The following is a 23,091-nucleotide window of genomic DNA, read 5'->3' on the forward strand; positions in this document are numbered from 1 at the left end:
GCTCAAGTATTCAGGTCCCTGCTGCCCATGTAGGAGGCTCAGACCGAGTTCCTGGCTCTTGGCTTTAGCCTAGTCCAGCCCTAGCTGCTGTGGTCATTTGGGAAGGACTCCAGCAGACACAACATCTCTCTCTCTCTCTCTCTCTCTCTCTCTCTCTCTCTCCTTCTCTCTCTGCCTCTCCAATAATTAATTTTTAAAATGTCACTGTGGGGCCGTGTTGCGGTATAGCAGGCTAAGCCATAGCTTGCAATGCCAGCAAACCAGATCAGTGCCAGGCCCGTGTCCCAGCTGCTCTGATTCCAACCCAGCTCCCTGCCAATGTGCTTGGGAAAGCAGCAGAAAATGGCCCAAGTACGTGGGCCCTGCCACCCACATAGGAGGCCCAGATGGAGTTCCAGGCTCCTGGCTTCAGCCGGGCTCAGCCTGGGTGTTGCAGCCATTCTGGGAATGAATCGGTAGATGGAAGATCTCTTTCTCTCTCTCTGTCACTTTGTCTTTCAAATATATAAATAAAAAATTTTTTAAGTGTTAAAATTAATTGTAAAAAATGGCACCAAAAATATGAAGGATAAAATTTAAAGACTTAAATTCTCATCAGGCTCCCCTCAAAACACAATGGCTATTCCAAAAACATTTGTGGAAAATGTTCTTGGGGCTGGCGCTGCGGCTTAGCAGGTAAAGCCGCCGCCTGCAGCCCTGGTATCCCATATGGGCACCGGTTTGAGTCCTGGCCGCTCCACTTCCAATCCAGCCCTCTGCTATAGCCTGGGAAAGCAGTAGAAGATGGCCCAAGTCCCTGGGCCCCTGCACCTGCGTGAGAGACCCAGAGGAAGCTTCTGGCTCCTAGTTTGAATCAGCGCAGCTCCAGCTGTTGCGGCCATCTGGGGAGTGAACCAGCAGATAGAAGACCTCTCTCTGTCTCTCTCTCTCTCTGTGTAACTCTGACTTTCAAATAAATAAATACATCTTTTTTTTTAAAAAAAGATACGCTTCTTTTGGAGCAATAAAGTTTTAAAAATCCATGCATAGTTTTTTCATAATATACCTTTCCATGAATTTTCTGAAGAGCTCTTGGATGTATGGATTCCAAATTTGGGGGCACCAAATAAATATCTCTTAACCACATTTTCCACAAACTGAAGTCCCTTGGCAAACCCAGGCCATATAGTCATGATCACCATGGAAGATTTCTCAGGGTAATCTTCTGGAGATGGAGTTCCTTGGGCCAAGGTGTTAACTCTGAAGACTTCTGGTAGGATGTCCACCTGCCCCGCCAAAGGCCAACCTGCACTCCCACCAGCATATGGAGAGTTCTGGTGTCACCACCCGAGACAGGAAGTACACGTGGCCGCCTCGTCGGCTGGGGCGCTCATCCCTTTACGCTACATATGTCCACGTGGGGACGCATGTATGGCAAGCTACCGCCTTGTACAGATCAAAAGTCTGACATCCTGGAGCTTTTGACCTATTTAGCTAAAAACAGCTGATCTAGGGCAACGTCTGAGTGACGTTTGCAGTAAACCAACAGTTCAACAGCCGCAAACTACAAGGAGGCTACTATCTTAACCCAGTGAAACCGCACTACCAAGATTAATAATAGATCAGCTAAAAATCCAGGGGTTGAAATAGCTTCTCCTCTAGACCTCGCATCATACATTTTTCAAAGACAGAAAAGTGGTGCCAGTTAGAATTTCACTTCCCCCACTGATACATGTCCCGTGGCCGGGCTGGCACTGGCTACAAAAATGCAAGGCAGTCTTGCTCCATCGTCCCTTCAATCCATCCTCCTCCCGAGACAGAGCTCAGATTCCCCTCTCTTAAGGTTGTGCTGTCAAACAAAAGGCAATCTTGGTTTTCCCACTATGAAACATTATTACACACATGGCACTGCCCATTCCTACAAGTTTTGCTACACAGTTAATGTGCTCTGCCCCATATTTTAGAAGCCCTGGCTTGGGCTGATATCCCATGCATTTTAAATTCCCCTCCTTGGGGATAGGCAGCTGGTCTAGCAGTTATGATGCCAGTTGTAGGGGCTGGCGCTGTGGCACAGCAGGTAAAGCCACTGCCTGAAGCACCGGCATCCCATATGGGTGCTGGTTCAAGTCCCGGCCGCTCCACTTCCGATCCAGCTCTCCGCTATAGCCTGGGAAAGCAGTAGAAGATGGCCCCAGGTCCTTGGGCCCCTGCACCCATGTGGGAGACCCAGAGGAAGCTCCTGGCTCCTGGCTTCAGATCGGTCCAGATCCGGCCATTGTGGCCATTTGAGGAGTGAACCACTGGATGGAAGCATTCTCACTCTCTCTCTCTCTGCCTCTGCCTCTCCATGGCTCTGCCTTTCAATTAAATAAATAAATCACAAACTTTAAAAAAAAGCTTAAAAAAGATTTCAGTTGAAAGCTTGGATCCAAGTCTCAGCTCTGTCCCAATTCCAGCTTCCTGCTAATGTGTACCCTGCAAAGCAGCAGGTGTAATAGTTCATGAGGCTGGCTTCTTGCCACCCAGGGCCTGGTTCTAGGCCACTGTGGTCATCTGGAGAGTGACCTAGCAGATGGGAGCGCTCTGTCTGTCTCTCTTTCTCTGTGTCTTTCGGGACAAAAAGAGAAAGACAGACAGACAGAAAGAAAGAAAGAAAGAAAGAAATCCCTCTCGCCCCATCAGTATCCTGCCTGCCAATCCACAAGTCAGGCAGATTCAATGGATCTTTCCAGTGCTTTCCTGAAATCAAGAACCACACTACTGCTGTAAGTCCCCGAGGTACTAACTAGACAGGAGACTCGCGGTAAAACGGGTTTGTGCTGAGGTTTTCTGAGTTTCCAAGAACCTCGCAGAACAGCACTTCCCTTCCCTAGTGCCCAGAGGTTACTGAGCAGGTGACCTAAAATTCCCCGGAACTGAATACCCCAAGTCATCTCGCAGGTCTCAGGGACGGAGCTGTTGCTATGTCTCAGCTCTCTGCAGACGCTGGCTGGCTGGCAAGGCCAGTGGCCGGCACTCCAGGCTGAGGACAAAACCCGTCCCGGGACCTGACAGCACCCAGAGGAAGGAACACAGGTGATAAATCCACAGCCCTTAAACACACACTGCAGAACTGCTGGCTTCCAGGACTGGGCAGAGCCTTGGGGGCTGCGGGTTCCAGCCTTTAGAAGAAAGAAAGCTGATGCCCACACTGACAGTCAATTGTCCCACCTGGCCCAGCCAGGTCTCTGGGCTCCAGGCTCCAGGCTTTTCAGACAAGGAGCTGATTTTTCAGGCATGAAGGCATGGGGGTGGGGGCGCTATGGCGCTCTGGTGCAGTAGGTTAATCCTCCGCCTGTGGCGCCAGTGGCGCCAGCATCCCATATGGACGCTGGTTCAAGTCCCAGCTGCTCCCCTTCCAATCCAGCTCTCTGCTATGGCCTGGGAAAGCAGTAGACGATGGCCCAAGTCCTTGGGCCCCTGCACCCACATGGGAGACTGGAAGAAGCTCGCGGCTCCTGGCTTCAGATTGGCGCAGGATCCGGCTGTTGCAGCCATCTGGGGAGTGAACCAGCGGATGGAAGATCTCTCTCTGCCTCTCACTGTCTGTAACTCTACCTCTCAAATAAAAAAAAATTTTCAAAAAAGAACGAAGGGGGTAGGGATAGGGTGTGGGGGAAACTTTTGTCCTGCTTCCTGCTGTCTCTGCATGCTCCTTATTTTTCTTTCTTTTTTTTAAATTTATTACTTATTTTGAAAGTCAGAGAGAGAAAGAGCGCTTCCATTTGCTGATTCACTCCCCAGATGGCCATGACAGCCAGGGCTGGGCCAGGTTGAAGCCAGGAGCTTCTCTGGGGTCTCCCACGTGGGTGGCAGGGACCCAATCACTTGGGCTGTCTTCTGCTGCTTTTCCCAGGTGCATTAGCAGGGAGCTGGATCAGAAACAGAACCCTGGGACCCAACAGGAGCCCATGTGGGATGCTGGCATCACAGGCGGCGGCTTTGTCCACTATGATGCAGGTCCCGCTGCTCACTTCTCACCCTTTTACTGCGCGTAGAATTTTATTGATGGAACAAAATACAGTTGAAAATGCAGCAACTCGGATGACGGCGCCAGCTGAGATCAGAGTATGCCACGCGCTCCCACCTGGCCTCACCACACCCGAGCAACTTCTAAATCACGACACTCGCCAAGCAGCGGCGTCTCACCGAGGTTGGCGAAATATTTCCAGGCTGGAGCCCCATGCCGGCCAGGGTCTTGGCGAGTTCCACGGCGTTGACCCCACAGTTGGGGGCCACGTTCGCTTGACATCGGATGTGCACGTTCATTTTACATACTGCAAGGAAGAGGAAAGAGAACCCGTGTTCAGGAAGGAACCGAATCAGCGCGGGACCGACAGCTGATGACACGGATCAGACAGGCTGCGTGGACAGTCGCAGCTGACTTAATGGCATGAGCCGGTACCAAGATTAAAACACCCATCACAGTGACAGCGTACAGCCAGTGAAATCGCAAGGCTTGTGTCCACTGACTACTTCCTTTGCTTCTGTCTCTCCACAGTGCAATGCGAGGCAGTGGTCTCAACACGACAGACAAGCCACCGCTCAAGCCGGTTGGGTCAGGTTTCTAGGTCCAGCTTGCTTTCTGAGCAGCGCTGTGGTCAGCCAGCCCCGGCAGCACAGGGCGGGCGTCCTGTGAGGCTGCGGGTCCCCGGGTTTGCAGCCTGTGGTTGTTACTGCTTTGGGGAGGGGCAGGGAGCAGACGACACCGTCTGACACTGTGTAAGGGTCAGGTAAATGGGGGCTGGAACAGGTGAGCCTAGCTCCCGGTGTTCAGGAAGCTGGTCTGGGTGCCGAAGGACCTGAGGTTTTCATTTTTAAAAAAAATTATTTATTTAATTTATTTGAAAGGCAGAGAGAGACAGAGAAAGAGATCTCCCATCTGCTGGTTCACTCTCCAGGAGCCTGTAACAGCCAGAGCTGGGCCAGGCTGAAGCCTGAACTTAATCCAGGTCTCCCACGTGGGAGGCAGGAGCCCGGATACCTGAGCCGGCAGGAAGCTGACACCGGAAGTGAGGCCAAGCATGGCGGTAGGGATGCAGACTGTACAAGTGGCGGTTTTGCTGCTGCAAGGAACACATGTCCTACGGCTGAGGTTTAATCAGCAGAAATAAACTCAGATGTGGCTGAGGGCAGGTAGAACTGAGCGCACCCAACCACTCCTATTTTCTGGAGCCAATCTGTTTCTCAAAGCAAGCACAGACCCAGCTTTTGTGGGGCCTGATTTTCTGTAATTTAGATCCCTTGCAAGACCTGGGCCCCCAGTGTAAGCTGCATCTCTCAGGAAGACTGGGATGGAGACACGGGAGCCAGCAGTGGCCCCTCCATCCCGCCATACAACAGTGACAGCAGAGCCTCCAAAAGTTCATGGCGTGTGTGTGTGTGTGTGTGTGTGTGTGGCGGGGGAGGTAGCAGCGGGTGGACATCCGGCCGAGCAGCTAAGACACGGCTCGGGATGCCTCCATCCCATATTGGAGTATTGGGTTTGAGTTCCAACTCCACTCCTGATTCCGGCTTCCTGCTAATGCACACCCTGGGAGGCAGAAGGTGATGGCTCCAGCGCTTGGGTTCCTGCCACCCACGTGGGACACCAGACTGAGGCCCAGGCTCCCTGCTTAACCTTAGCCTAGCTCTGACCATTCCAAGTATTTGGGGGAGTGACCCAGCAGGTGATTTCTATAAGTCTGTTTCTCTCTCTCTCTCTCTCTCTCTCTCTCTGCCTTTAGAATAAATAATAAATAAGCGTTTTTTCAAAGTTCATGGAAAAATGGGATTAAAAATGTTTATTTTGGTGCAAGGGGTTTTGAAATCCACGGCATAGCTTTTTCAACATGTTTTGCACCAAAGTAAACATCTTTTAATTCCATTTGCCACACACCTCTTGAAGGATCCTCGTATTTTATTAAGTATTTGAGAGAGGAAAAACGGAAGACGGTAGGAAGTGAGAGGGTCCCAGGAGAAACGGGGTTCTGAGTAAGAACAGGCAGAGAGCAGGTCTGCCGTTGTCACGGCACGGGCCGGCAGCCTTGAACCTGGCGTCTGCTCAGCAGTGAGACAACATGACAGCCAGCTGCCTCACCGGATTTAACGTGTGACTTAACCGTCCGATAGTTAGCATTTGGGATCAGAGGCTTGACAAGTGACTATATACAAATATGTATCAATCTACTAGGATGTGAACTGACGACATATCTAAAACCACCCGTCCCAGGTCAAGTGCTGAGCCTCGGGGACCCCCAGCAGCTCGCCGCACGGTGTCCCCCAGGGAGGCGGGTACCCGGCACGCAGCGTCTCACTTTTACACTGAAGCCCTTGTCGCATTATGCCCCAGAGCAGGGAGCCGCAGTGATCGCAGAAGGTGGGCACTTTGTAGTTGTGGATGCTGAACTTGTGCGGGATGTTGATGCCAAACCTCTGCTCGGCAATCTGTGGAGAGGAAACAGGAGGGCAAGAGCTCAGCTCCCAGCGCCACGGCCTCTGTGCACACTGGTAGCGGGAGCCCAGCGCCAGCCCAGTGCTGCTGGGCATCTCTCTGTCCGGTACTTGGCCTTGAACCAGACCAAGCGCATTTTCCACTGCCCAAGACAAGATAGAAACAAAGCAAGACAGGTTGTCCACTGTTTGGGAAGACCAACGGAAATGAAGACTGTCATCCCGTCTACTGTGCCCGGCATCTCTGCGCTCTTACGCTCAGGTGCACCGGCGATTCCAGCAGTACCTGCCTGGCCACACGCTCCGCAGCCCACGGCACACCTGCGTGTGGTGCAGATCCACTCACCCCCAGGGGTGGGTCAGTTATCGGCCTCTTTCTCCTAAGAGCTGTGGTTCCTAGCTCTGTGCACGCTCCTCGGCAATCCTGGACATATCCAGATCCAGCAGGTTCCGGTGAGACCTCCCTCAGTGTCTGTAAACCCACTGCGCACCAACCCAGCAGCGCCTCATCTGCTTTCTCCCTCCTGAATTTAAAATGTGTGAATCTGGGCACTGAATCCAAGGCGAGGGAAGAGGACGAAGCCCAGGTTCATAGGGATGGACCCACGAGGTACTTTCTTAAAAGTTCACAAAAAGTAGAAAAGCAGGATGTTTATTTTTGATGCCAAAAATAATTCAAACCTAGTTTTTTTTCAGAATGCACATTTTCAAGTTCAAGTTGTTGGGAACCAGGCAGAGGGCTCCTTTTACTCCACCCAAACTGTTGCAGAATTAGGAGAACTGGGAGCCATGGGGTTCCCACCCAGCTGGCCACTCATGGGGCCCTCACAAGGAGAAGCCGTGCTACCCAAGAACTACAAACACTACGTAACACAACCAGAGAGAGGACGGTCAATCCCAATACCACCCTGGCTGTCAAGGACAGTGGGAGGAGAGCAGGGCGGGGCAAGGAAACAGGGAGAGGGAGAAAGGGAGAGGGGAGCAGGGAGAGCGCACCCACACACACACACAAACACACGCGCGTGCACACACGCGCACACACACACGTGTGCCTGTGGGTGCTCCGTCCACAAGCTGCCACCCCCGTACCTTGGAGTCCACTTTGTTCACGTTGTTTTGGCAGGTGCAGGCCGTCACGATCAGATGATGGCAGCGTTTATGGACGACGCAGGTGCACACTAGGAAAGGCAATGCCGCAATGATTGGTCAGGGGCAGCACGGTCTGCAAGGCTGTGCCAAGCCCATGTCCGGCCCACGAGGTGACAGCCGGCGCTCCCACCCTCCCGATCTGCTCTGCCACTGTCCCAGAAGACTTGAGCTCGAGCTCCAGTGCTCCACCAAGAGGGCCTGAACTTACTTCCTCCTTCCCGACTCCATGGCATCCTGCACCTGCCCAGGACGGGAAATCTTCCCTGGCACCTCACTGCCAACCCGCTCCGATTTCCCAGCCAGACCCCGCGCCCTCCCAGAGGCTACCTGCCCCCTCTCTTCTGTGATCTGGCTGTTCTCAGAACTAAACCTGGAACAATGCTCACCCTCCCCTGCACACTGTTGCCCTCCGCTGTCCCTGGGACGTCCTCTTCACCTCCTGAACAATGAAACCTGAACTTCAGGACGCGAAGCAACTCCAAAAACATCTCTTCTGTGACACTACCCCACCCATGGCCCCTTTCTCTGGACTCCAACCATCTCTCCCTCCTGCGCTGCCCACAGCCCGCCGCCGGCCTCTCTCTTCACACCTTCAGCACCCAGCCGTCACCTGCTCTCGGAATCCCCAGCCTGGGGCCTGCAGCAGAGCTGGCCTTAGAGACACCCATTAGCTGAGTGGCTCGACTAACTGCTCTCCTGTTCAGAACCTTCTGGATAACATGATCTATCCCGTCTCAGCTAGAAAACTGACGGTGCACATGGAGGCAAGCTTGTCATGACAAGATGAACGTAAACAACGAAGCAGTAGGAAAATACGTGGTGTTTGAAGGTCTTTGGAGACACGCGGAAGGTTTGGGATTAAGTATATAAAGTGATGGGGCCAGCGCTCTGGTGTAGTGGGTAAAGCCACCGCCTGCAGTGCCAGCATCCCATATGGGAGCCGGTTCTAGTCCCAGCTGCTCCACTTCTGATCCAGCTCTCTGGTGTGGCCTGGGGAAGCAGTAGAAGATGGCCCAAGTGCTTGGGCCCCTGCTCCTGGCTACTGGCTTTGGATCGGCACAGCTCTGGCCATTGTGGCCAATTGGGGAGTGAACCAGTGGATGGAAGACCTCTCTCTCTCTCTCTCTCTCTCTCTCTCTCTCTCTGTATCTCCTCTCTCTGTGTAACTCTTTCAAATTAATAAATAAATCTTTTAATAAAGTATAAGAAGTGACATATCAGCAAACGTCGCTATACCTTAAAAGAAACCCAGCTGTCACCAGGGTGCGTTCCCAGGAGCACCCAGTGGCTAGGGCCCAGAAAACTGGCCCATTTCTCTGGGAGAACCTCACACCCATCCGGTCTCACACACAAGGACCTGAATTTTCAAGGCATTTGGTTTGGTCTGGATTAGCTGGGCTAGACTTTGTCTGTTTTATCAACTTTTGCAAATCCTCTGCTGTTCCCAACTGTTCTGCATCACAGTTGATTCTTTTCCTGGTTCATTCTAGGCTCTTATCTCTCTTCTTTCTCTAGATTTCCTACGTGGAAATTTGATTACTGACTTTTTTTTTAAGTTTTATTTATTTGAAAGTCAGAGTTACACACAGAGAGAAGGAGAGGCAGAGAGAAAGAGAGAGAGAGGTCTTCCATCTGCTGGTTCACTCCCCAATTGGCCACAATGGCTGGAGCTGTGTCAATCCAAAGCCAGGAGCATCTTCCAGGTCTCCCACACCAGTGCAGGGGCCCAAGAACTTGGGCCATCTTCTACTGCTTCCCCAGGCCATAGCAGAGAGCGGGATCGGAAGTGGAGCAGCCAGGACTTGAACCAGCGCCCATATGGGATGCCGGCACTGCAGGCGGCAGCTTTACCCGCTACGCCACAGCGCTGGCCCCTGAATTATTGATTCTGATCTTTCTTCTAATGGACGCAGTGAGTGCTATGGGTTTCCATCTGAGTACTGCTTTTGCTGCATTCTGCTTTATTTGATCAATTATGTTTTCATTTGGTTCAAAATATTTTTTATGTTCTCTTGAGTCTTTTTACGTTCTCTTGACCCATGCAACGGAGAATGTATGGTTTGTGCTTCAGATACTGGGGAGTTCCCCAGTGCATTTTCCGTGACCGATTTCTAGTTTGATTCCACTGTGGTCTGACTTCCCGACTTTCATATTTGGGAATGTGTGTGTTACGGCCCAGAAGGGGGTCCCTGTTGGTGAATGTTCTTTGAGAGCATCAGAAGAATGTGGATTCTGTGTTGAGGGGCAGAGCGTGCTGTAGGCGTCAGGCTGTGGCTGTGCGATTTAGGTCAACTACACCCGGCTGGCTGCCCGCCCGCTGGGCCCATCTGTTGCAGTTACTGAAGTCCCCAGCTCCACCAGCTGTTGCATCTGTTTGTCCTTGTAGTTTTTTCGGTTTCTGTCTGGCGTGTTTTGATGTCAGGCTCTCCTGTATCAGGGATGGTTGTGCCTCTTTGAAAAACTGATGCCAGGGCCAGCGCTGTGGCGTAGTGGGTAAAGTCGTAGCCTGTAGTGCCAGCATCCCATATAGGCACTGGTTTGAGTCCTGGCTGCTCCACTTCTGATCCAGCTCTCTGCTATGGCCTGGGAAAGCAGTGGAAAATGGTCCAAGTCCTTGGGCCCCTGCGCCTGTGTGGGAGACCCAGAGGAAGCTCCTGGCTCCTGGCTTCAGATTGGCACAGCTCCAGCCATTGCAGCCAACTGGGGAGTGAACCAGTGGATGGACGACCTCTCTCTCTCTGTCTCTACCTCTCTCTGTGTAACTCCTGACTTTCAAATAATAAGAAAATAATAATAATAAAAACCCTTTGCTTATTCCATAATGTCCATCGGACAGATGGCGTCGCTTTCTCTGAAGTCTGTTTTGTCTGAAACACCTACTCTGGGGTCGTGCGCTCCTGAACCTTGTTCGCGTGGGAGACGTCTCTCCCACTGGCATTTTGTCTCACATACTCCTGACTACGGCTCTTGTCTGCTCTTTAAACAGTGGGCCCCTCCTCCCCCTGACCCCTACCCGATAAAAATCAGGCCACCAGGTTTCCTGGCACCACAGGCCAAAGAGCAGAAGAAACGAATCCAGATACCGAGAGACGTATTCTGGATCTCATATTTTAACTCTAAAATTCTAATCTTGTCTCTCCAGAGTTTCTCCACTTCACTGGATACGTGGAAGATGCTCAGACTGGACTGCAGTACACATCCCTGTAGCTGCAGGCCCAGGCAAAAAATCAGCATTAATTCGGCTCCCGAACTATCTTCTCATTTAGGGCTGAATTAACAGCAGAGGCCTATGATCGCCATTCTATTGGGGATATATCTGTTTTTTCCCTGTCTTTAAGACCTCAGTAGAATTATGCATACATATTAAAGTCACAGTAGATCCAAGAGTAGGGCTGACTCGGTGGTTCTAAGGGAAATGTTTCACACACCACCTGCTGCAGAGAAGGTGGGATTCCCTTAGTCATGCGTGGGCTGTCACCGGCAGAGGAAGAATCAACATAACAGGTGTTTCAGTACAAGCAAATAAAGGGATCACCCGGTCCAGCCGGAGTGAACCACCAGGAAGGGCTCTCTTATCACTCCTCCCACTTCACTGCATCCCAGTGGTGCCACAAAGCCAGTAAGTCGGTCCTGTCTTAGAATTATGAAAATCGGAAGAGTCTAATGTGTAATAACGTAAAAAATCACCCACAGCATCATCTTCAGCATCTCTTGCGTTTTTGTTAAATTAGAAAATTTCTAAAAAACCAACTTGGATAATAGTTTCTGTTTCCTATTTGGGCAAATGGAAAACAGCATTGTGAGGGCAGGGATTTGGCCTAGCAGCCGGGACACCTGTGTCCCACACCAGGGGTGGGGTGGGGGTGGGGCATCTACATTTGACTCCCAGCTCTGACTTCTAACTCCAGCTTCCAGCCAAGGTAGACCCCGGGAGGCAGCAGTGATGGCTCAAGTAATTCAGTTCCTGCCACTCACATGGGACAGCTGGACTGGTTTTCCAGTTCATGGCTTCAGCCTTGGTTCAGCCCTAGCCACTGTGGGCATCTGAGCAGCTAACCAGCAGATGAGAATTCTCTCTCTCCCTCTGCTTCTCAAATAAACTAAAAAAAAAATTCTGAAAACCAAAAAGGAGCAGCACTGTGCTACTCCACACACCTACTGACAATGGGCATGTAAAAATACCGAAGTTTCTCCGAGATTCAAGGGTATGGCTCATAAAATGCCATTACCTTTCGGCGCATTCATGTTATTGCTGAGACAAAACCCTCCACAATGAAGCATTAGTAGATAGCTTGGCTTCAGATTTAAAATATCCCATCTGTGCTAAGATGCAGCCAAGATCTAACCCAAACTAAAGACTGTAACACTTGGGGGTCTCCTCTGACCTCCGGAGAGCTGTGCACCAATCACAACCTGAATGGGTTATTTTTTTTCTTGGTATAATCATCATTTTTTTCTTAACACAGGAGTAAAATTGAAAACAGTTTTTAAAAAGTTTTCTTACCTTGGCATTGATAACCCTGCTTTCCAAACACGCCCCTGTTCAAGACAACAAAGAAAAAAATTGCCATCAGTCAAGTTACTTCTGCAGTAACCCCTCCTATAATGACAGTCGCTTAAGGAAAACAAGTTTCATACTCTGATCCTTTGTGGGGAAAAAGCACAATTGCAGGGAAAGGCACATGTGTGCTTTGAGCCTTGTTTGTCACCAGGAGACACAAAAGAAATGGAGGGCAGAATACTGCAGAGATCAGAAGTGGGTGGGCACCAAGGAAGGGCCCAGTCCACCCAGCTCCCCGCACCTCCCACAACCCCCAGAAAAAGGAGGCCAGTGCCGCAGCTCAATAGGCTAATCCTCCGCCTAGCGGCGCCGGCACACCAGGTTCTAGTCCCGGTCGGGGCGCCGGATTCTGTCCTGGTTGCCCCTCTTCCAGGCCAGCTCTCTGCTGTGGCCAGGGAGTGCAGTGGAGGATGGCCCAAGTGCTTGGGCCCTGCACCCCATGGGAGACCAGGAAAAGCACCTGGCTCCTGCCATCGGATCAGCCCGGTGGGCCGGCCGCAGCGCGCCAGCCGCGGCGGCCATTGGAGGGTGAACCAACGGCAAAGGAAGACCTTTCTCTCTGTCTCTCTCTCTCTCTCTCTCACTGTCCACTCTGCCTGTCAAAAAAAAAAAAAAAAAAAAAAAAAGAAAGTAAAAAAAAGAAAAAGGACCCTCGTTGTGAGCGTGCCTGAGCCTTAGGCTGAAGGGTGCGTCCACCACCCTCCTCTTCCTGATGTTCACAGAGATGGACACACACTGAAACACACACCCTCGGGCACACACACACACAGTCCCCAGTGGCCACAGCACCTGTGTGGCCCCAGCACCTCCCCAGTGGCCACAGCACCCCCAAGTGCTGCCACGCTAAGTCCTCTGTGCTCACAGCTGCAGTCTCTCTCTCCCAAACACATTCTGTGGGTGATGGTGATACCATTCTCATTCTTGTTAGCCAGCCCACAGGACGAGCCGCACATGGCTGGGAGTCTGTCGCATGCTGTACCGTTTGATCCAGACACAAGCCACGGGAGGCAGCACACACAGCGAGGTGGTGACGTGTGCAGAGGCCGGCCTGATGGTGCAACATGGGGCACGCTGCCTGCTTCTTTGTGCCATACCCACCTGCTGATGAGATCCACACTGTTCAAGGGACTTCAAACCTCCATGGAAAGTGTGTATGATGAAAAGCTATCTTTTTATCCCAGTTTCCATGAAGTTTCTAAAGTACCCTTGTAGATGTCATACACACACCTAGATTGTGTGTGTGTGTGTGTGTGTGTGTGTGTGAGTGTAGGTGCAAGTCAGAGTTAAAGGCCTTCTTGGGTGGGGTTAGTACTTCCTTGGTGGAAAAAAAAAATTCAGCGCCATTATCAAAGAAGTTTCCATCACAAACGTTCTCACTGAGGTCAAAGTCTCACCACAAACGCCCCCAGGGCCTGAAGAGATCACAGCGTGGTGGGAGCAGAATGGGGTGGGGTGACACACACGGGCGCAGGGCAGCCAGCCTGCAGGGCCGGGGAGCCAGGTCTGCGGGAGCCAGGTCTGCGGCTGCAGCGCGTGCACGGCCCACGGGTGCACAGCCACGGAGCTGCAGCTTCCGCACAGAAAACGTGGGCGGGGTTTCCTCCTGCACCGACATGTAGGCTTCCCTCCCAGCGGCCAGCGGAGGCTTCTCCAGGCTCCATTCTCGGTTTCAAAGGCCAGAAACCTTGTCTCAGCCTGGGCTCTGAGGGCTCAAATTTGACGGCGCCAAAGCGGTCACTAAAAAAGTCAGTGTTCAGTATCAGAAGGCTGCCCTGAACCAAGCGCTCCGGCCTTTGTTTAACAAAAGGCGGAACAGCTGCAAGAAAACCATGAATCTCCTTTCAAGCTGCTAAGCCGTGTTTTCTCCAACTACCATGGGTGTAAGTGTGTGTAAGTGTGTGTGTGTGTGTGTGTACACACGTGTTGGGCCTCTAATCGAAGATAACTATCACTTAGCTTCATTTTACATTACAGATTTGCCATTGAGAATTAAGCATATGTTGTATGTCTAGTAAGATTTTTTTGTCTTTTTTTAAGATTTATTTATTTATTTGAAAGGCAGAGTTACAGAGAAGAACCAGAGAGAAAGTCCATCTGCTTCACTCCCCAAATGGCCACAATGACAGGGGTTGGGCCAGGTCAAAGCCTGGAGCCAGGTGCTTCCTCTGGGTTTCCCAGGAGGGTGCATGAGCCCAAAAACATGGGCCATCTTTGGCTGCTTTCCCAGGCTCATTAGCAAGAAGCTGGATTGGAAGTGGAGCAGCCAGGACACAAATCAGCACCCATATGGGATCCCGGTGCTGCAGGCTGTAGTTTAACCCCCTATGCCACAGCGCCAGCCCCTCTATAGTAAGATCTTAAATCTCTAGAATTTCTCAACTCTCAATCACCTGGGCTTAGCCTGTGGTGTCCAGTCACTGAGGTTCAGTACTGTCAGTACCATAGTACTGTGTGTTTAGTGACCCCCGTAACTCATCACGTGACTCACGCCTTCTTACAACTATTCTAGTCTTTCTTCCTCGGGGTTCATTAGCCACTCTGTTGATTACTTATTTATTCACTGTTTAGCTTCTCTCTCAGATTTATGCTTTTTGCCCATTGACCAAAATGAAAAAATAATAGTTAAAACTTGGATATGCACTGTATTTATTTAACTTGCAGTGGGGATTAAAACTATTGGGTCAACATTACGAGGGTATTTCAAAAAGTTCATGGAAATGGTAGGCATTTGGCACAACAGGTAAGACATTGCTTGTGATGTCTACATCCCAAGTGCCTGGGTTCAAATCCCAGCTCTGCTTCTGACTGTAGCTTCTGGCTAATCCACACTCTGGGAGGCACCAGGTGTGGGTTCAAGTACTTGGGACCCTACCACCCACCTGGAAGACCAGGATAAAGACCTTAGCTCCTGGTTTCAGAATGACCCAGCCTAAGCCACTATAGGTATTTGGGGAAATGAACCAGTGGGCAGATCACTTTATGTCTGTCTGTCTCTCTCTCTGCCTTTCAAAAAAAAATGAAAACTAATTTTTTTAAAGCTTGAGAAAAAAAACAGAATTAAAAGCAAGTTTATTTGAGAGGCTGGCACTGTGGCATAGTGGGTAAAGCCAACGCCTGCAGTGCTGGATCCCATATGGGCACAGGTTCGAGTCCCGGCTGCTCCAGCCTGGGAAAGCTGTAGAAGATGGCCCAGGTCCTTGGGCTCCTGCACCTGCGTGTAGACCAGGAAGAAGCTCCTGGCTCCTGGCTCCTGGCTTCAAATCAGCACAGCTCCAGCCACTGTGGACATCTGTGGAGTGAACCAGCAGATGGAACCTCTCTCTCTTTCTCTCTGTCTGTCTGTCTGTCTCTCTCTGCCTCTGCCTCTCTGTAACTCTGCCTTTCAAACAAATAAAGAAATCTTAAAAACAAAACCACTTTGAAATCTATGCACAGTATTTCCATAATACACAGTTTCCATGAACTTTTAGAAGGCCTTTAATATGCATGGATTTCAAATCTTTTTTGTACCAAGATAAACTAATCTTCGAATTCTACTTGCTGCAAACTTCCTCCCGAAATCACACATTAAGCAGAGCAAGCCTCCACTCCAGGGAAGCTCTGAGGAGCGGACATTGGGAGCTTCTTACCAGATGAACTCCCGGCAGTGAGAGCAGTAAGTGGGCTGTCTGAGGTACGTGGCCATGAACTTGTGTCCATTGATCTGGTGGACTCGCCTTCGCATCGCCCGCTGGCGCTTCCTGGTAAAATGTTTGAAGATTCGGTCTCTCTGGAGAGTAGCTGTAGGTTACAAGAAATAAAAAGAAAATGTGTAAATGTGTCTAGCCACACCCAAAATATGAGAAAGTTGAATAGTTCACATACTCTGGGGCAGGTGCTTGGCCTGGCAGGCAACGTGCCAGTTACAAAGCCCGTGTTCCACATCACAGAGCCTGGGCTGGCTCCTGCCTCACACTTCCTATTCAGCAGACCCCGGGGGAGGCAGAAGGGCTGGTTCAAGTACGTGGATTCCTTCCACCCACCTGGGAGTTGTGGACTGAGGCCCCAGCTCCCAGCTCTGGCTGCAGCCCAGTCCTAGCTGTCGTGGGCATTTGGGGAGTGAACCAGCAGATGCGGGAGATCTCTCTCTCTGCCTAATTATTTTTTAAAAAATATGAGCAAGCAGCATTTAAAAAAAGAACCAAATACCCTCCACATTTTTTCTTTCTTCAAGACCCAAAACATTCTGAAAAATCATCAACGCTTTCCTGATGACCTTAGGACTCTACTTGTTAAACGTTTCACCTACGTGAACTCCTGAGACGCTCACAACTGGGTTACCACGGGCTACCCTGGGTCAGTCCCCCAGCACTGTCCACAAGTCCCCCAGGGCTCCCACCCCCAGGATGTGACGCCGACATGTTCTCCTAGCCCTGCTGGCTGGCTGGGGCCTTAGGTCCACATACGGGATGCAAACGCTGGCCAATGAGATAGGCCTTGTCATTTGTCCCCTTTAATCCCGGTGTACCCTCATCGTGAATGAGGGAACTGCCCACAAGGAGTCACACAGAACTACTGTGAATGTGTGGAAATGAACTTGGAAGAACTGCAAAGGTCCTTTTCTAAACTCACCTTTTAAAGAGTGTGGCTCCTGATTGGGACACTCTGAAAACTGTGCATGACCTAAACATAGTAAATACGTGAGCCACATAACTATACTAGAATTTTCCAACGTACTCAGAAACTTGTGAATACATAAAGCTTACTTTCCTAACAGTGCTTTTAAATTAACCACTTATGCAGAGGAAATTTAAGAAATCATGCAAAAGCAATTTGGTAAAAGCCTAGAAAAAATAAAAAATTTTTCTTCTCAAACTCGCAGATAATAAATTGCACATCTTCACTCAGTACAGGGTGATTTTCGGCACTTTTTTTTTAAAGGCTTATTTATTTATTTGAAAGTCAGAGTTACACAGAGAGACAAAGAGAGAAGCCTTCCATCCGCTGGTTCACTCCCCAGATGGCCGCAATGGCTGGATCTGCACCGATCCGGAGCCAGGAGCCAGGAGCTTCTTCCGGGTCTCCCATGCAGGTGCAGGGGCCCGAGGACCTGGGCCATCCTCCACTGCTTTCCCAGGCCACAGCAGGGAGTTGGATTGGAAATGGAGCAGCTTGGACTCAAACTGGCACCTATATGGGATGCCAACACTGTAGGCAGCGGCTTTACCCGCTACACCACAGCACCAGCCCCTCGTTACTTTTATATGTTGTGTATTGATCAATGTAGGATGCCTGGGTAATCCACTGCCTCAAACACGCTCATTTCTTTGTGATGAGAACATTCAATATCCTCTCTTGGAGCTATTTCGAGTTAAACAACCCGATATTGTGAATGATAATCACCATCTATATACAGGTACCAACATGTATCCCTCCATTTGGCTGTGGCTTTGTACCCCATTTCCAAAAGAATTTCAAATACGTGTTAAAGAGGAAATTATAGGAACACAAGAAGGTACAGAAAAATACGGTGGTCCAAATGAGATAAGGAACAGAACTCTCCAGTCATGCAAGGTTCAGGCTTGTAACTTAGGAAGTTAAAGCTGCTGTTTGGCAACAGTCACAAAACACAAAGTGGGAGCAAAGTGGGGAAGGGATTTCTGCCACCTGACAAGGGTTACTACTTAGAATATGTAGAAATCAGTAAAAGGTCGGACGATCCAGCAAAGATGGGCCCCCCGAAGACGTGGAGAGGCCCAACTTGTTTTTCCTGATCTAAAACACGCGCTTCTTTAATGCACACACAGAAAATGGGTCTTAACCAATTTGAAAGGAAAGCCGAATTCAGGTGTAGGAAGGTATTTTCCCAAATGACTCTTTTTTTTCAGACTTGATCCCATCATAGTCCCAGGTCAGTGACTCCTTCTGGATCGAGGCAAGCAGCCTCAGCAGAGGCTCAACAAATGCGGGACCACCACCTGAAGAACTCTGGAAGGGACCAGCACTGTGGCATAGCGGGTAAAGCTTCTGTTTGCAGTGCCGGCATCCCATATGGGCGCCGGTTCGAGTCCCGGCTGCTCCACTTCCAATCCAGCTCTCTGCTATGGCCTGGGAAAGCAGTGGAAGATGGCCCAAGTCCTTGGGCCCCTGCACCTGCATGGGAGACCTGGAGGAAGCTCCTGGCTCCTGGCTTTGGGATCGGTGCAGCTCTGGCCATTGTAGTCATTTGGAGAGTGAACCAGCAGATGGAAGACCTCCCTCCCCCAGCCTCTCCTCTCTCTGTGTAACTCTGACTTTCAGATAAATAAACACATCTTTAAAAAAAAAAAAAAAAAAAAAACTCTGGAAAGTTCCAAAATTTGGGGGAATGCATACCAGGGCGGGGATCTGATTTCCAATTTCTGAAAGCTACAGTTTCCACTTATCAAAAGGTACGCTACAATTTAAATCATGCTATGGTCTCAAAAGGAAAAGAAAAAAAAATAACATTGTTTCATAGGAATCTCCCGCCCCCCTTTTTTGGTGTCTTAAATGCCGAGAGTCACAAATACTGCCTTTCCTTCACTGTAGACCTCCTGCTGACTGTCACTGCTGTGGCTTCCCATCCCTGAGGGTGGCAAGGACAACTCTCCCCACCCAGCTAGCCACTACCCGCAATTCCTTTGATGACCATTAGGACTTTCACAGACTCAAAAGGCTGCTCACTCCAAAGCTGAAACAGAGAGAATGCAAATCAGGTCCTAGGGCTTCTACTTCCCTGGCTGGAGGGGCTCCACGGTCCCAGCTTCTGTCACATAACCAGTGTGCCCACTGCACACAGTCCAGAGTAGCTCTGCCTTCTGTTCCTCAACTGGACTCTAACATTTTCCCCTCCCTGCTGCAAGATTCCAGATGTCCAACTCTACCCGAGATGGACGCATGAGAAGCAGAGGTCCCCCACGTTCTAGCTCTTCCGCTAGCCAGTACTCACAAGGCTTGCTAAAGTGCCCGTTTTGACAAGGTTGGGTGTGGTGGGCTCCAGCACGTTACAATTCTGCCTGCTTCGGTTTGGGTCTGGGGTATGTTTAATCTTCAGCAAGCAGCCTACTTACTTCCATTCTTGGGTTTCCTATCTTTCTCAAGACAGGACAGGCGAGTGTTTCAAAAAAAGTTTGTGAAAGATAGAATTAAAAGACAGGTTCATTTCGTGCAAAAAAAAAAAAAGTATCCATGCATAGTTTTTTCATAATATGCATTTGCCACAAACTTTTAAAAACTTATTTCAGTTATCTGTTAATTTATGTATTTGAATATTCTTGGTGGGCAGATGAGAACCCTATGCTGATGGTATCACCCAGTACCTAGTCTGCGCTATCAGCCTGAGACCCAGCTCTGTACAACCAGAGCCAAACTGTGCAGAATTACTAAACACTTCTCATACCCAGATGCAAATTAAACTCTCCCTGGGGGTCTAATTACCAAGAATTGACTTAATCCCTTAATACTGCCAAGAGTGGGCAAAAGGTCAGCTCAGTTGCATTCTTAATGTTTCATGAACTGAATCCCTTTTTTCCTCCCTCAGCAGCTATTGCCATAGCAGTGGCATTGATCTACGCGCTTGGCAGCTGATCTCTCCCGGTCTCAGGGGCTTAGGAAGAAGCCACTTAGAGCTGTCCCCCACCCAGTCCTATCTTGACGCCTTTGGCCCTTCCTGGAACATGCTTTCCTCTCTTTGCCCTGCTAGTTAACAAACACTTCTCCTATCTGCCTCCACGCCTAAGGAACACAATCGCATCCCCTCCAGCTTCTCCAACATCCCAACACCCTGTGGGCTGTGTCTCTTTCACCTCTCTCCAGGTACCTCCAGCTCCCTCACCCATGGCCGTGTTCTCTAACTGAACTTAACCCTTCTCTTTCCTGGATTAGTTTGCATGCAAGTCTCCTTGTTTACAAAGCAGACACACGGTCATATGCACCTGGGAACCTGCAAAACCTTCAGTCACTTAAGAAAACGGGGACCCCTGTGGCTACCAGTGGCCTCACTGTAACCACTCCAGATGGATGGCACCAACATGCACTACAGACTCGGAAACCACTTCACAACTGAGAGCGGAGGGCACGTCTTCACGTTTGCAGCAGCCTCTTGTCTCCTTAGAACTGACTCTACCGGACTAAACGGAGGATTTAATCTCAGACCTTACAGCAAGCAAGGGCTTTGGGAAACCGTTCAGATCCCATTTCAATGGGAAGCATCAGGCCACCCTGTCGCTCCCCCATTCGCGGAGGAACGACACCGTCCCGTCCCGGGTTAGCTGCCGGCCCCTCCACCTCCGTGGAGGGGCGGCACCCCCCGCCGCTTTCCCCGCTTCCGCGGAAGAGCGGCACACCGCCGGCCGGCTCTCTCGGGGGCTGCTCAGATGTTCCTCAGGTGTTCCTCCAGATAGATGTTCCTGATGCATGTTGTCTCTCTCCTCCTTTATAGTCCTCTTCCACCAATCCCAAGTCTGCTACCCACACGCCGAGCATGCTGCTCTCCTCCAATCAGGAGCAGGATCAGCTCCTGCAGCTTATCAAACTGATGAGGCAGCTGCATAGACGTTGTTTGGTCTCTCTCTCAGCGCCATATTGTGGGAGATCAGATGCATAGAATAAGTCTTAATTCCAGTAACTTAGTCTAGTCTCAGTTGCTCCCCACACCACCCCAGCAACCTCTGCAGCCCACACTTGCATCATGGCTTCTGTTTGGCTCCTAAACCACCGCCCCATGCCCCTCAGCTCCCTGGAAGCTGGCTCTGTGCCTCAGCAGGGAAATCCTCATTCCAACCTCAGCAGGGGTTGGGGCAGTGGCCTGAAACCCTCACAGGAGCCAGTTTTGAAAAGCCATCTCCTGAAAAGGGTGCAGGGTGATTACATCCAACGTAAGATGCACTATTCTGAACCAGAATTCTACGTCATCCCATCGTGTGCTCATTTTAAGAACTTCAGACTTGGGGCCGGCGCTGTGGCGTAGCGGGTAAAGCCGCTATCTGTGGTGCCGGCATTCCAGGTGGGTCCTGGTTCAGGTCCCAGCTGCTCCACTTCCGATCCAGCTCTCTGCTATGGCCTGGGGAAGCAGTAGAAGATGACCCAAGTCTTTGGGCCCCTGCACCCACGTGGGAGACCCGGAAGAAGCTCCTGGCTTCGGAATGACACACTCTGGCTCTGACTTTCAAATAAATAAATAAGTCTGAAATGATGGGCCAACCCCGGGGAGGTTCTTCAGTTGTAAACAGCCCTGCTGCACTGAAACCTGAAAGAGAAAATCCGTGGCATGGTATTTTTAAATTCCCAGGGTTACTGTTACAAAATGCACACAGGAAGTGAGTCTGATTCAGTGTAAAATACAATTTAACACTTTTAAAAAATATATTTATTTCTTTATTTGAAAGTCAGAGCTACAGAGAGAGCGGGGGAGACAGATCTTCCATCTGCTGGGTTATTTCCCAGATGTCTGCAATACCCAGAGCTGGGCCACGCTGAAGCCAGGAACCAGGCTTGCTCTGGGTCTTCCACATGGGTGGCAGGGGCCCAAGCACTTGGACCATCGTCTGCTGCTTTTCCCAGGCCATTAGCAGGGAACTGGATCAGAAGTGGAGCAGCCGGGACTTGAGCCCATATGGGATGCTGGCGTTGAAGGTGGTGGCTTTACCCGCTATAGCACGCCTCTGGCCCCACGATTCAACCTTTAACTTGAATTTGCCTAATAGCAAAGGCACGGCGATTTACTGAGCTCTGTGGCTTGTCTTCAAGGGACTGTGCAGAGGAGGCTGAGCAAGCTTCCCACACGCTGGGCAGGGGAGCATGGTGTAGTGGGTAGAGTGTGGAGTCTGGAGCTCTGCTGTGAACCCCACGTCTCCCCTGACCTTTGGCAAGTCGTCCGACCTCCTCTGCCTCACTTTGCTCATCTGCAGAGCGAGTCTATTCCCCGAAGTTCTGCTCCGAGGACTCAGTGAGTCAGTCTGTGCAGCATAATTACCAAAGTTCCAGAAGTAGAAAAGATATTTAATTCAACTGTCAGATGTTGTAGAAGAAGACAGAACACCTAAAAAGTTGATATCCAGGGGACAGTGCTATGGTGAGGCAGGTAAAGCCGCTGCCGCCTTCAGGGCCGGCATCCCATATGGATGCTGGTTCGAGTTCCGGCTGCTCCACTTCCGATCTGGCTCTCTGCTGTGGCCTGGGAAAGCAGTGGAAGATGGCCCAAGTCCTTGGGCCCCTGCACCCATGTGAGAGACCTGGAAGAAGCTCCAGGCTCCTGGCTTCGGATTGGTTCAGCTCTGGCGGTTGCGTCCATTTGGGGAGTGAACCAGTGGATGGAAGATACTTCTCTCTCTCCCTCTCTCTATATCATTCTGCCTTTCAAATAAATAAATAAATCTTTAAAAAAAGAAAATTGATATCTAGAAAAGTTAGCCAACGTGCCCAAGATTTGTCTGGCTAGCCAATAGCAGGACTATCTCCAGAATCTTCCACTCCTGATTGTCTCCCAGGCCTTATGCCACCGGGCCCTTTACAAAACACCAGGTCTCCCTGGTATCCCTGGAAAGTGATAGATTTTCTGGAAAGAACCAGAAGCTCCCAGGAAGGTTAAGCGAGGTCAAGCAGCCAGGGACAGAGTGGGGACTCCAGAACCCATGCTCTTGTTGATCTATCGAGGAATACTATCAAATGTTTTTTCTTCCTGAGATACTAGCTTTATCAGCCGTGCACGTGGGAAGGAGCAGCTGTGAGAAAAACAGGAAAGCCTTAGAGTCAACACAAGTTCCTAGTCAAGAAAGAACCAGGAAACGGGCCGCCGTGTACGTCTCCCAACTCCATCCCCAGAAGACCGTGAGACAACGTCGCATGAGAACTGCGCTGAACGGTATCACACACATTGAGTAAGCAGCCGTCGGATCACAGAACCGTGTGCGTGGAGAATGATGCGTGAAAAT

At 50.4% G+C, this 23,091-nt stretch overlaps 1 protein-coding gene across 1 annotated transcript in view; it reads right to left on the reverse strand.

Annotated features, from left to right (window-relative positions):
• PRKCH (protein kinase C eta) overlaps positions 1-23,091 on the reverse strand; it is a 272,113-nt gene that overhangs the window by 105,808 nt on the left and 143,214 nt on the right. Inside the window, exons 3-7 of the mRNA XM_051826092.2 lie at positions 15,790-15,940; positions 12,104-12,138; positions 7,540-7,628; positions 6,315-6,444; positions 4,168-4,295 (exon numbers count right to left, since the gene is read on the reverse strand). Of these exons, the coding sequence (XP_051682052.1) occupies positions 4,168-4,295; positions 6,315-6,444; positions 7,540-7,628; positions 12,104-12,138; positions 15,790-15,940 (533 nt within the window). The remainder of the gene's footprint in view (positions 1-4,167; positions 4,296-6,314; positions 6,445-7,539; positions 7,629-12,103; positions 12,139-15,789; positions 15,941-23,091) is intronic.

This window comes from Oryctolagus cuniculus, chromosome 20 (genome assembly GCF_964237555.1).
Source record: "Oryctolagus cuniculus chromosome 20, mOryCun1.1, whole genome shotgun sequence".
In the NCBI taxonomy this organism is placed as follows: Eukaryota; Metazoa; Chordata; class Mammalia; order Lagomorpha; family Leporidae; genus Oryctolagus; species Oryctolagus cuniculus.